This window comes from Arachis hypogaea, chromosome 14, assembly GCF_003086295.3.
Source record: "Arachis hypogaea cultivar Tifrunner chromosome 14, arahy.Tifrunner.gnm2.J5K5, whole genome shotgun sequence".
In the NCBI taxonomy this organism is placed as follows: Eukaryota; Viridiplantae; Streptophyta; class Magnoliopsida; order Fabales; family Fabaceae; genus Arachis; species Arachis hypogaea.
The window spans coordinates 129060452-129076342 of record NC_092049.1 but is presented as its reverse complement, the minus strand read 5'-3'; the positions used below and the strand labels follow the sequence as shown (position 1 = coordinate 129076342).

At 25.2% G+C, this 15891-nt stretch overlaps 1 protein-coding gene across 15 annotated transcripts in view; it reads left to right on the top strand.

Moving 5' to 3' along the window:
- LOC112744109 (uncharacterized) overlaps window positions 1-15891 on the top strand; it is a 40204-nt gene that overhangs the window by 4928 nt on the left and 19385 nt on the right. For 11 of the 15 annotated variants that reach the window (XM_072214956.1, XM_072214957.1, XM_072214950.1 and 8 more), the window contains 2 exons: window positions 10363-10411; window positions 10654-10788. The exons of 2 other annotated variants lie outside the window; for them this stretch is intronic. In XM_072214956.1, the coding sequence (XP_072071057.1) occupies window positions 10363-10411; window positions 10654-10788 (184 nt within the window). Of the gene's footprint in view, window positions 1-508; window positions 846-3124; window positions 3210-10362; window positions 10412-10653; window positions 11100-15891 lie in introns of those variants that run through there. 2 more of the 15 variants (XR_011871317.1, XR_011871314.1) reach the window with 2 other exon arrangements.

Genomic DNA, 15891 nt, shown 5'->3' with positions numbered 1-15891 from the left:
GTGAAATGTATCATGTTCTTATTCTTGTTGGTTGTGCTACAACCACCTTCCATCAAGGGTAGGTCAACGGTTTATGTACGGTTTATGTAAAAAATAATGTAGAGGGCAATTTGAATCCTAATTTTTTCTGTACAACATTATTTTTTTTGCACTTTTTCATTGGACAGTTTCATATATGTCAAACCAATGACATGAACCTGTCCAACAAAAAAGTGCAAAAAAATAATGTTGTGGGGGAAGAAATTAGGAGAAAGTAAACCGATAGGATTGATTTGGGTTGAAAACCACTGGTCCAAGATCATCATTTTTAGATTTGCAGTGAATGGTGAGATTCAAATTGCCCTCTACATTATTTTTTACATAAACCGTTGACCTACCTTTGATGGAAAGTGGTTGTAGCACAACCAACAAGAATAAGAACATAATACATTTCACTCTTACAGACATTTCAATAATGCTTTATTTGACCAAAAATCACAAAATTGATGTAAACTATTTTTTCTTATAGAATGCAGAGAAACGGAGATGAAGTAAAGAAACGGAGAGTAAATGTGTTTGTGGTAGAGTGCTATATTTCTATATCCTCTCCTCTCTTTATATAAAATTTGGAGAAGAAACGAAGAGGGGTCGGGGAGTAAGTGGAGAGTGAATGAATGTGAAGTATGGGAAAAAGATGGAATTGAAGGTTTGAAAAAGAATGGTGATAGTGATGGAAATTGAAACCAATAAGAAGCTCATCACACAAAATTCAAGGTATGGTAATTAATTTTCTGTTAACTTCAATTTACGGTTCAGAATTTGAATATTTATTATTTATTGGTGAATTTAATAGAAATATTAAAAAATTTGGTGTTCAACATTTTTTTAATATTTTTTATTATATATTATTTATGAAAAATGGTTATTTTTTAAATTTAAACCAAAATAACTTTACTTCCGAAAGAAAGGGGATCCGAATTTAGGTGCAAGTGTATGTTTAGCAATGAAGAATCAAATGCATCACATCACTTTATTACATAATCCTCAACATCATACTTCATTCTTTTTTCTTTTTCTAATTATAGTATTCAATTTGGGGAGTTGTTATTGTGTGATTGATATACTTTTTCTTAATAAAGATCTCATAAAAAAATTCAACACTAGAGCAATGGCATCGTGATTTTGTGTTGAACTTTAGTTAAGAGAGTCAAAAGATGCAAAGGGTTTGGTCAAACTTGCACATAGGTTTTATGATGAAAAAAATCTACAACAATGGTACACTTGCAGAGTTTGATGTTTGCAAAATCAAATCATGAGTCCTTCTCCGCTAGTGTTAAAGTAATTAATTACATATGGCTGCTTTGAGAGTTGGTAGAAATTAAAGCTGCTGTTATATTGTTATGTGAGAAGTAAAGAAAATCAGACTAGCTATGTATGTATATATGTACAACAACTTAGACTACCTGATCATCATGTTCTTCATGCGGATATATATATACACTTAACCAAATTATTTAATTCATGCAGTAATTCATAGACATAAAATAGTATACCGTATATGCATTACGTACAGTACGCAGCAGTAGCACTACTTGAGTAAAATTTTGCATACACGATGCATGTGTATTAGGTGCAGCCACAAAATATATGTGAGGGCCCAACTTTGTAGCCTTTGTGTTTTGTTTTTAGGGGAACCAAGAAAACTTCACACTACTCTAACATAGTGTTGAATGTTGACCCCAATAATGCTTCTTCCAGGTACAATCTCCCTCCACTTGTTTAATGACTCAAATTAAACAGACAAGCTTATTGGGGTCAACATTCAACACTATGTTAGGTTCTTCCCCCTCAATGTCTAACTTAATAGAGGAGTAGAATTAATGGGCTTATCCTACAGAATTCTTGCAAGCGATCCTATTCATCAACCCTTCATCGTTCTAACGAGCAACCGAACACGAAACAAACACCTATTTAAATTATTAAACATAGCTAATAATAGTACTTTTTGGATAAATAATTTTCAGTCAGGATATCGAAAAAATAATAAATGTGATCGTAAAACAACAACCACATATAAATAAATAATTTAAAAATAGTGGCATGTTAATAAATTATAGTATACTGTTTAAAAAGTCAAAAGAAACAGAGTGACTAAATAAAGAGAGAAAAAAAATTATTTAAAAAAAATTATTTCAAGTACAATAAAAAAAGAGTATTATGTGGCACATTTTGATTATCAAATTAAAAATATATAATAAACTAGTTTTAATTATAATAAAAAATATTATGTGATATATTTTGATTGTTAAATGATCAACTAATAATTAGTAATAATATATAAAATAGCTAATGTGAGTAGAGAGGGAACATAGAAAAGAGAAGAGGAGAGAGGAGAGACTTCATTGATTTGTAAATTTTTTTTTTAATTAAATCGCAATTAGAAAGTGTTATATATATATTTTGGTTGTGAAATTAGTAATATGTAATAGATATAATAAATTATTAATAATATATATAAGAGATAGAGTGATAAAGGAGGAAGAGAAATAGAGAAACAGAAAAGGAGAGAGGTTTCAATTTAAAAAAAATATTTTTTAATTGTAAAAAAAGAATATTATGTGACATGTTTAGATAATAAGTTTTAGAAATTGTGGCATATTGATTAAAAACCTAAAAAAAAATGAGTGAAGAAAAGAGGGAAAATTTATTAGTTTTGGAAAAAAATATTATTTTAATTATAATAAAATAGAGTACAATGTGATAGATTTTGATTGTCATATTAACGATATATTTCAATTTTAATTGTAATAAAAAAATATTGTGTTATATTTTGATTGTTAAATTAATAACTAATATTAATATATAAAAAATTGTGGTAGATGAAAGAGGATAAAATATAAAAAAGACAAAAGAAAAATCTTAATTTAAAAATTTTTTTTTTAATTTAATTACAATAAAAGTATATCAAGTATTATATTTTGATTATAAAATTATTATTTTAATTACAAAATCTACTATATAATTATTCTATAAGTCAGGTTTTACTTTAATTTGTTCTTCATTTTGGTAAAAAAAAAAAGTGCTTTTCATGTATTTAGTTTGTGGCAATTTTAACTAGAGCAGCAAATACATTCTCTTACTCAAGGTAGTTGGGCTCAAGCTAAGTTTTAAGCCAACCCTATAAGACGTGTGCATTTAATTTGCATAGCACATCAAGCAATTTTCTTCAGGTAAATATATCCCTTTGTTATTTTTTGTTGTTGTTCTCTTATTTGAATTTAATAAAACTTATTTATGATTGAATCAAGTGTTTTTTTATTAGAATATATTTTATTTATGAATGCAATATTTTTTTTTATATTAATATTAAAATTGGGTAATCAATAAAAATAATTAAAATGATACTAAAATATAAATTTATAATTTCATTTTTTTTGGACAAAAGTATTTTATATATGAAAAGGTCATTTAATATTTATAAATGATAAAATAATAAAAGATAAAATCTAAGTTTAAAGAAATAAAATAGATAAATTTTATATTAAATTAAAATTTTAGAGTGAGTTCAATATTCGATTATAAAAAATTTTAAATCATAAAAATAAAAATAAATTTAAATATTCTTACTTTTTAAATCTACACATAAAATATTACTAACACAATAAGATATTCTTTTTAAATAGTGTATTATAAATAAAAAGTTTCACTTATTTTTTTCTCCTCCAACCAAACTTGTATTGCATTATACTGGATGAGTCCTATAAGATTCTGATTGATTAGAGTTTTAGGAGAATTTTAATATTATATTTATGAAACTTAATATGCTTCTATACGATTCTTACATTATATATAATCGATATGAAACTTAATATATTTATTTCATTTTACTTGATTATAGTTAATGGTATTTTAATATTTTTTTATTTTTCTTTGTATACACTACTTAATAAGATAATAATTTTATGGAGCCTTTTTTAATGAAAAATAATAATATTTTCGAGAATTGTGAACCGAGCTTAATTTTCGTGAGCCGAGCTTGAGCTTGGTCTAACTTGACTCAGCTCAGCTCACTTCCAGCCCTACTCATCACCGCCCCTAACCATATTACTGCAGCCAACCACCTATAACCAGTTATATACAAAAAAAAAATGCTTGAAGAATCACGCCGTTGTTCTGGACGGTCATATTCTCAACTGCTGCGGAAAAGTCATGCTAGCACTCATCGCTACCATCGACGACCTGCACCCATCAAGTACGCTGCCTTATGTTGCCGCTGCAACTTCTACGATAGCTCCGCCGTCGAGTTTTGTTGATAAAATCGCCACCAACCTCCTCCATGCCGAACTGGAGTTCCAACTTTGCCAATCTCCTATGTTTATCCCCACCTTTCCTTATCCAAAGGCTTGTCATCCCATTTTAGGTAAGAAACCACTAGCCGTAACGACCCAATTTCCAGTGCGTCATGATCATACTGAATTTCAGTGCGTCATGATCATACTGAAAATCGAGTGTTACCAACTTACTTAAAAAAACTTTAACTATTTACTATTAAGCCTATAATTGAATCAGCGCACTATCAGATTTTTGAAAAAAAAAAACTTTTACTTTATAAAAAGATTTGCGTAGACAGCTAATTAAACATACACAAGCTACAATAAGGAATCAAATAAAACATACACAAGGCCAACATTATATATAAACATAACATATAGCATAAATCATACATACATAAAAAGGTGATGTCATATATATCATAGGTTAGAGTACAACACCTCTTCACATCTTGCTACTATGTATAAAATCAACACTCCGGATCCTAGTCCATATAGGAAACCCCTAAGTTGGCGTCTGAAACTAGCCTAGTCAACTATGTACATTCTATTCTCTCAGTGAATCTAATCAAAACTAATTTAATGACTATAAATATATTCTCATATCTCGATTTTATAGATATCCAATAAATTAGTTTTAATAGTTAAAATTAAACATATCCAATAAATAATTTATAGATAATATATTAATAGTCATTAAATTCACATGACAATATATTTAAAATTATTGTATTTATTATAGTCATTGCCTGTAATTTGATCATTTCTATTAAAATATACTTAATAAATAAATCTATATTTATAGTTATTTTCTTTATATGACTTTGTGTAAAAAAAAAAGACAATATTATTAAAATAGAAATGAAATAGCCATATATATATATGGATATCCAAACGATCACATACATTCATATTAATGCTATGCATGGTAAATTAATTGATTGAATGTGACGCTTTTGCAGTGGTGTTACTAAAGTGATGAATAATATTGTGGTAGCTTCGTTCAATGGAGTGTACCTACTATAGTGCTAAGGGAAAAAGAAAAAAGTATTTAGTTTTGTGATATCTAAATGCACATTATTGAATATCTATATATACATGAAGATTAATTACTTGGTGACCTTGTGATCGATCTTTTAAAATATACACAAATACGTTAAAAATATAAAATATACATTAAAAAAATTAAACAACACATATATTTATATACAAATATATAATGAATAATTTTAATGTATAAAATAAATAGATTTGATAAATAATATACTCTTTTAAGTCATGTATGTTTAATTAAAAAATAAATAATATAAATAATTAGCTTGATATATATATTGTTGTTTTCAATATATTAAATAATAAAATAAGATTTTTCCAAAAAAGAAGAAAGAATATAAGAGATAGGGTTAATTATAATAAAGGAAGATACAAATAAGGCCTTTTATTATATACATGAGTGTACTAAGTAATAAGAAGTGCAGAATGGGGTCAACGAGTATGTAGGAATGCAAATTGGTGGCCCATTATATATTTTGGTTTAACATTATGGTTGTAGGTATAAGGTTGCATTTTCTAATACAGGATATCGTTTAACCCATGCAACTCTCATAAATAATAACACAAACTTTCACTTTTAAATTTTTATTCTGTTATTGGTACCAAATTTGTCGTCCATATTTAATTATTTTACTAATTAATCTTAGCTTGTTTTGAAAAGAAGAAATATGCTACCTCAACACGCTAATAAGATGATGGTCTTAATTGAGTATAATTAATTATTTATGGTAAAATAATTTTTTTTGTTTTAAATTTTACAACTTACTTTGGCCATATATATAGCAAGGCACATATTTTTTTCATCCTTTACTTCGACTATATTCTCTATATATTTTGAAAGATTTTGTTAACAAATATGTTAATACCATAGTAAATTTTTTTTTTAAAATTATATACATATTATATTAAATATATAATTTTTTTTAAATTAAATACATATTTAATTTAAAAAAAATTATATATTTAATATAATATGTATATAATTTAAAAAAAAAGAAGATTTTTTTAACTATGGTATTAACATATTTGTTAACAAAATCTTTCAAAATATATAGAGTATAGTCAGCAAAGGATGAAAAAAATATGTGCTCTACTGTAGGTTGTAAAATTTAAAACAAAAAAGAGATTGTTTTACCATAAATAATTAATTTTACTCAATTAAAACCACCATCTTATTAGCGTGTTGAGGTAGCATATTTCTTCATTTCAAACAAGCTAAGATTAATGAGTAAAATAATTAAATATAAACGACAAATTTAATATCAATAACAGAATAAAAATTTAAAAGTGGAAGTTTGTGTTACTATATATGAGAGTTGCATAGGTTAAACGATACCCTGTATTAGAAATTAGAAAATGCCACCTTATACCTACAAGCATAATATGAATGTATAGCATTAATATGAATGTATGTGATAGTTTGGGTATTCATATATATATGGCTATTTCATTTCTATTTTATAATATTGTCTTTTTTTTTACACAAAGTCATATAAAGAAAATAACTATAAATATTGATTTATTTATTAAGTATATTTTAATAAAAATGATCAAATTACAAGCAATGACTATATAAATACAATAATTTTAAATATATTGCCATGTGAATTTAATAACTATTAATATATTATCTATAAATTAATTATTGGATATGTTTAATTTTAACTATTAAAAATAATTTAATAACTATAAATATAATCTCATATTTTTATATAAAAATTTGATTCTCATACTAAAGAAAAAATTTAAAAATCAGCAGAATTTATTATTTTTTATTAATATTTTTACTTTTTTAGTTATCAATCTAATTTTTTAGTCTAGCAATTTAATAATATACTGTCAGCTCATATTTTTAATATTATTAACTAACTGCTAACTAAAAATAATAAATTATACTATTTTTTTAATAATTTTCCGAGATTAAGTATATAACATCCATGACCTTTTTTATTTTATATAATGTGACGCTAACAATCTCATATAAACATAAAATACTATAACTTACCTAATTAATGACACAACAAATAAAAAATTATCATTTATATTAATTTTATGGATATCTTACACATAAACATTACTTTTCTAAAAAGGCTAATAATAATTATTTTTTCCTCAAAAAAAAAAATACTATTAACAATTTTATTGATATCTTATTTAAGCAAGTCTCTGATTTATGTCATTTTATAAAAATAAGTCAATTTGATTAAAAAGAAAATTTAAATAGAACAGATTTATAACCAAATTCTATTAAGAATATTTATGTAATTTTACATTTCAAATATTTTAGTGAAATAAATTACCAATTTTTTATTAGCCTTATAACTAATAAGTAATATACCTGAATATCACCATTTTTTGCTCTATTAATAAATTAAATTCTACTACTAAGTTAGCTAGCAATTTTTTAATTAAAAAAAAAGGGGAAAAAAAAAAGAAATAGAGTTAGCTAGGCACGAAGGTGAAAGAGAAAAGAAGGAAGGAAACATAGTTTGCAGAAAAAGATGTGTGGGTCATAGAAAGAGAAAGAGAGAGAGTGAAGGGAATGGCAGCTTTATTATGCTTTTCAAAGTTTTACTTTTACTCTTTTGTTAACACCCCATTCTGTGTTACTCATCCTATAAACTATAAAGTTCTTATTGCTTCCATCACCCCACATTTACACAATAATAATAATAATAATAATAATAATAATAATAATAATAATAATAATAATACCTTCCAATAGTAATATTTTATACACATATTAACACCTAAACATACTTAAAATATTAATATAATTTTAATTGTTAATGTCAATTAATAAATAATGTATATTTTTTATAATTAAAATTGCTAATACATATATATTTTAAAAATATTTAAAAATTTTCCTATCATATAATATAATCATCATAACAAAGTTTATCTCTTCTTCTAAATAATCACATAATATAATTATATATAAGGTTTAACTTAATTTCACATAAACCCTATATATAGTCAAATTAACAAAAGTGTAGCCCTAACTATTTTAACTAGAAGTGATACAAATATAAATATATATAATTAAAAATTTAATTTTGATATATTTTTATGGAAAATTTTGGCTAATTATGACTGAAAATTTTTTGTTACCAAACTTTTTTCCATCACAATATATAGTGTGAGTGAGGATGCCAAATTCAAAATAAACGGCATTTATAATTAAAATCTTATCGTAACGGATAAGGTTAAAAGGGATTCTAGCTGTATTGAAAGAAAACCTAATAAATTAATACATGGAGAGATCATTTTTATTTTCTCACAAAATCTTAAGAGTGATAGAAAATACGAAAATTTTAAAAAATAAAAACTCTAATCAAAAGTGAACTGGTTATAAAACCTATTGCACAGAGACAATCTTAAAAATCGAATCCGAGATATGGTGCTTAAATAACTCAAACAAAACCACTTGTGCCCGCTTGGACATTGTAACTAAGCTAGTTGTACTTTGGAGGACTTGGAAGAGTCAACAATTGTTGAATTGTCCTCAATAACATCTGGTGAGTGGTGACATATTCCTTCTCTCATCACAAGATAAAGGAACCTTAATTATTTTTCCCCATAAGCCAATGGTCAACGGAAAAAAATAAATTGAAAACTAATTATAAATAGGGGCATGGTCCCAAGAGCATTCCCTGTTTAATAGGGTGATAAAAGAAAAAGAATGGTCCCAAGAGCATTCCCTGTTTAATCTATCATGATTAATGATGAGAATCATTTCTGGGTCAAAAATGCGAACAATACCTAAATTCAGGAATTACAGCTGGAAATGTGGACAAGACAAGGTGTACATCATACTCGATCTTATATTGATAAAGTGATGTGTATAGGAAAAATAAGTTATAAAAAAAATATTTCCCTTTTGTAACATGCTTAATAGTATATGCTTTTTGTTCATTATTTGATAATAACATGTGATTTATTTGCCTTCTTGTTTAGATTTATCTGTCTAATGAAAGTTTAAGTAGAAAGTTTGCTAAAGTTGCTATATTTTGATAGTTCTTACTTGTTTGTATTCTCTTTTATGCTTGTTATCTGGGTGTATATTTTGAGCTATCTACCTACTTTTATTGTTCTTTTTAGAGAATTAATGTATAAAAAAAGAATATAACTATTATCTATATTAATATCTAGTAAACTTTATACTAATTTTTATACTTGCCGATGTCTAAAATAATAGTATGCTAAAAAAACATAGATAAATTCTCTCTATAAGGTGAAATGTGGATTTTGAAAGCTCTAGAGACTAGAGAATCTCATCTTGTATGGTTTTGATTTTTTTTTTTATCATAGCCATGTGAATGTATGTCACAAATGGATATTTTGAAATGTGAACCCCACCAAAGGAACCCACCATACACTTAACACTTATACATATTTATACAAAAGACTATTTATAATTTGTACATATTTCAGAATTTATTTAGATTATTATAGTTAGTTTAATTTATTTTTGTATAGTTGCCTCACCTACAGTATGTAAGGCAATATATCCCAGTAAATGTACTTGAAGCATTTTTCTCCCATGTGCTGATAAATTTTCAAAAATGTAATGATGCTAAAGTTGGAAGTTCTTGTCAGATATTCACTTTGATTTGGCCTATGTCAAGTACTATCTTACTTTATAGCAATAATAATCTTTTTGATCTTGAATATGCAGTTACTAAGGGAATCCTATGGTCTTATGATTCACACCAAGTCACCAACTATAATGTGTTTACAAGAAAAATTTTTTTTTTTGATACAATATATTGTAAAAATTTTTTATATTTCCATCCAATTACATGGTTCTAATTGCAAGATTTCAAAGTTAGTCGATGGTTGAGTTGATGCATTCCTTTCTTTTCTTTTTACCCCTTAGAAATGATATTTGAACCATTTTTTGTTTACACCTTTCTTATAAACTTTTTTTTTGTGATATAAAAAACATTTTTTGTTTTGACTTCATATCGTTCATTTTGTATAACTAACTTGAAAGGTGTACAAGAGAAGTGTATACAAACGTGTTCATACACCGCGGAAGTAAGGTAATTTTACTGATGTGGCAATTTATGATTGAATATTGAAGTCTTATATTTAACGCACGTCTCTACCACAAAGCAGAGTTAGAGTTTACCCATACTTCCACATTCATTCACTCTCCATTACTCTCCACTCCGACTTCTCTCCGTTTCTTCAAATTTTATACAAAGGGAGGAGAGGGGAGGGTATAGAAATACTGCACTCTACCACAAACACATTTACTCTCTCTTCTCTTTTCTTCTCCAAGGGACAAGTTTCTCCGAAGGTTCAGAGGAACCATCATAGAAGAAACACAGAGAGTACTTTAGAAACAAAGCAGAAGGAGACTTTTGCTGGCATTGAAACAGCACGCACACCAAGTGTTTGTTGGTCTGATACAAAGGTTATAACATCTCTGTTCCTCCTTCCCCTTTTTAGTTCTTTTTCATTTGTTGGGCTCCCTTCATTCTTCTTCACGGTTGGGATTTCACAATAAAGTTTTTTTATTTGCTGGGGGAGGATGTGATTAAATTGTTGCTTAAAGTTTAGCTTTTTCATCGTATGAAACAGTGTTCTTTGTTTTTTTGATAATTTCAAGTGGCCAATTTCAATTTTAATTGCTGATTCATCTTATAATATAACTATAAGATGCCTAGAATTTCGTGGATAAACTACAAGTCTGAACTTTAATGCATCTTTAGATCTTGCCATTGATATTCTTTTTCAACTCTTGCTTCCTATTTGTTCTTGTTAGCAACCACTTTTTGACACCTTTTATGGTAGGCATACATATATATAAGGGACTTTGTGCATGAAGAACAAAAAAAAAAAGAAAAATTTCCTACTCTAGAGCTTTCAAAATCCACATTTCACCTTATAGAGAGAATTTATCTATGTTTTTTTAGCATACTATTATTTTAGACATCGGCAAGTATAAAAATTAGTATAAAGTTTACTAGATATTAATATAGATAATAGTTATATTCTTTTTTTATATATTAATTCTCTAAAAAGAACAATAAAAGTAGGTAGGTAGCTCAAAATATACACCCAGATAACATGCATAAAAGAGAATACAAATAAGTAAGAACTATCAAAATATAGCAACTTTAGCAAACTTTCTACTTAAACTTCCATTAGACAGATAAATCTAAACAAGAAGGCAAATAAATCACATGTTATTATCAAATAATGAACAAAAAGCATATACTATTAAGCATGTTACAAAAGGGAAATATTTTTTTTATAACTTATTTTTCCTATACACATCACTTTATCAATATAAGATCGAGTATGATGTACACCTTGTCTTGTCCACATTTCCAGCTGTAATTCCTGAATTTAGGTATTGTTCGCATTTTTGACCCAGAAATGATTCTCATCATTAATCATGATAGATTAAACAGGGAATGCTCTTGGGACCATTCTTTTTCTTTTATCACCCTATTAAACAGGGAATGCTCTTGGGACCATGCCCCTATTTATAATTAGTTTTCAATTTATTTTTTTTCGTTGACCATTGGCTTATGGGGGAAAATAATCAAGGTTCTTTTATCTTGTGATGAGAGAAGGAATATGTCACCACTCACCAGATGTTATTGAGGACAATTCAACAATTGTTGACTCTTCCAAGTCCTCCAAAGTACAACTAGCTTAGTTACAATGTCCAAGCGGGCACAAGTGGTTTTGTTTGAGTTATTTAAGCATCATATCTCGGATTCGATTTTTAAGATTGTCTCTGTGCAATAGGTTTTATAACCAGTTCACTTTTGATTAGAGTTTTTATTTTTTAAAATTTTCGTATTTTCTATCACTCTTAAGATTTTGTGAGAAAATAAAAATGATCTCTCCATGTATTAATTTATTAGGTTTTCTTTCAATACAGCTAGAATCCCTTTTAACCTTATCCGTTACGATAAGATTTTAATTATAAATGTCGTTTATTTTGAATTTGGCATCCTCACTCACACTATATATTGTGATGGAAAAAAGTTTGGCAACAAAAAATTTTCAGTCATAATTAGCCAAAATTTTCCATAAAAATATATCAAAATTAAATTTTTAATTATATATATTTATATTTGTATTACTTCTAGTTAAAATAGTTAGGGCTACACTTTTATTAATTTGACTATATATAGGGTTTATGTGAAATTAAGTTAAACCTTATATATAATTATATTATGTGATTATTTAGAAGAAGAGATAAACTTTGTTATGATGATTATCTTATATGATAGGAAAATTTTTAAATATTTTTAAAATATATATGTATTAGCAATTTTAATTATAAAAAATATACATTATTTATTAATTGACATTAACAATTAAAATTATATTAATATTTTAAGTATGTTTAGGTGTTAATATGTGTATAAAATATTACTATTGGAAGGTATTATTATTATAATTATTATTATTATTATTATTATTGTGTAAATATGGGGTGATGGAAGCAATAAGAACTTTATAGTTTATAGGATGAGTAACACAGAATGGGGTGTTAACAAAAGAGTAAAAGTAAAACTTTGAAAAGCATAATGAAGCTGCCATTCCCTTCACTCTCTCTCTTTCTCTTTCTATGACCCACACATCTTTTTCTGCGAACTATGTTTCCTTCCTTCTTTTCTCTTTCACCTTCGTGCCTAGCTAACTCTATTTCTTTTTTTTTTCCCCCTTTTTTTTTAATTAAAAAATTGCTAGCTAACTTAGTAGTAGAAATTAATTTATTAATAGAGCAAAAAATGGTGATATTCAGGTATATTACTTATTAGTTATAAGGCTAATAAAAAATTGGTAATTTATTTCACTAAAATATTTGAAATGTAAAATTACATAAATATTCTTAAAAGAATTTGGTTATAAATCTGTTCTATTTAAATTTTCTTTTTAATCAAATTGACTTATTTTTATAAAATGACATAAATCAGAGACTTGCTTAAATAAGATATTAATAAAATTGTTAATAGTATTTTTTTTTGAGGAAAAAATAATTATTATTAGCCTTTTTAGAAAAGTAATGTTTATGTGTAAGATATCCATAAAATTAATATAAATGATAATTTTTTATTTGTTGTGTCATTAATTAGGTAAGTTATAGTATTTTATGTTTATATGAGATTGTTAGCGTCACATTATATAAAATAAAAAAGGTCATGGATGTTATATACTTAATCTCGGAAAATTATTAAAAAATTAGTATAATTTATTATTTTTAGTTAGCAGTTAGTTAATAATATTAAAAATATGAGCTGACAGTATATTATTAAATTGCTAGACTAAAAAATTAGATTGATAACTAAAAAAGTAAAAATATTAATAAAAAATAATAAATTCTGCTGATTTTTAAATTTTTTCTTTAGTATGAGAATCAAATTTTTATATAAAAATATGAGATTATATTTATAGTTATTAAATTAGTTTTAATAGTTAAAATTAAACATATCCAATAATTAATTTATAGATAATATATTAATAGTTATTAAATTCACATGGCAATATATTTAAAATTATTGTATTTATATAGTCATTGCCTGTAATTTGATCATTTTTATTAAAATATACTTAATAAATAAATCAATATTTATAGTTATTTTCTTTATATGATTTTGTGTAAAAAAAAAGACAATATTATAAAATAGAAATGAAATAGCCATATATATATGAATATCCAAACTATCACATACATTCATATTAATGCTATACATTCATATTATGCTTGTAGGTATAAGGTGGCATTTTCTAATTTCTAATACAGGGTATCGTTTAACCTATGCAACTCTCATATATAGTAACACAAACTTCCACTTTTAAATTTTTATTCTGTTATTGATATTAAATTTGTCGTTTATATTTAATTATTTTACTCATTAATCTTAGCTTGTTTGAAATGAAGAAATATGCTACCTCAACACGCTAATAAGATGGTGGTTTTAATTGAGTAAAATTAATTATTTATGGTAAAACAATCTCTTTTTTGTTTTAAATTTTACAACCTACAGTAAAGCACATATTTTTTTCATCCTATGCTGACTATACTCTATATATTTTGAAAGATTTTGTTAACAAATATGTTAATACCATAGTTAAAAAAATCTTCTTTTTTTTTTAAATTATATACATATTATATTAAATATATAATTTTTTTAAAATTAAATATGTATTTAATTTAAAAAAAATTATATATTTAATATAATATGTATATAATTTTAAAAAAAATTTTATTATGGTATTAACATATTTTTTAACAAAATCTTTCAAAATATATAGAGAATATAGTCGAAGTAAAGGATGAAAAAAATATGTGCCTTGCTGTATATATGGCCAAAGTAGGTTGTAAAATTTAAAACAAAAAAAATTATTTTACCATAAATAATTAATTATACTCAATTAAGACCATCATCTTATTAGCGTGTTGAGGTAGCATATTTCTTCTTTTCAAAAGAAGCTAAGATTAATTAGTAAAATAATTAAATATGGACGACAAATTTGGTACCAATAACAGAATAAAAATTTAAAAGTGAAAGTTTGTGTTATTATTTATGAGAGTTGCATGGGTTAAAAGATATCCTGTATTAGAAAATGCAACCAAAATATATAATGGGCCACCAATTTACATTCCTACATACTCGTTGACCCCATTCTGCACTTCTTATTACTTAGTACACTCATGTATATAATAAGAGGCCTTATTTGTATCTTCCTTTATTATAATTAACCCTATCTCTTATATTCTTTCTTCTTTTTTGGAAAAATCTTATTTTATTATTTAATATATTGAAAACAACAATATATATATCAAGCTAATTATTTATATTATTTATTTTTTAATTAAACATACATGACTTAAAAGAGTATATTATTTATCAAATCTATTTATTTTATACATTAAAATTATTCATTATATATTTGTATATAAATATATGTGTTGTTTAATTTTTTTAATGTATATTTTATATTTTCAACGTATTTGTGTATATTTTAAAAGATCGATCACAAGGTCACCAAGTAATTAATCTTCATGTATATATAGATATTCAATAATGTGCATTTAGATATCACAAAACTAAATACTTTTTTCTTTTTCCCTTAGCACTATAGTAGGTACACTCCATTGAACGAAGCTACCACAATATTATTCATCACTTTAGTAACACCACTGCAAAAGCGTCACATTCAATCAATTAATTTACCATGAATAGCATTAATATGAATGTATGTGATCGTTTGGATATCCATATATATATATGGCTATTTCATTTCTATTTTAATAATATTGTCTTTTTTTTTTTACACAAAGTCATATAAAGAAAATAACTATAAATATAGATTTATTTATTAAGTATATTTTAATAGAAATGATCAAATTACAGGCAATGACTATAATAAATACAATAATTTTAAATATATTGTCATGTGAATTTAATGACTATTAATATATTATCTATAAATTATTTATTGGATATGTTTAATTTTAACTATTAAAACTAATTTATTGGATATCTAT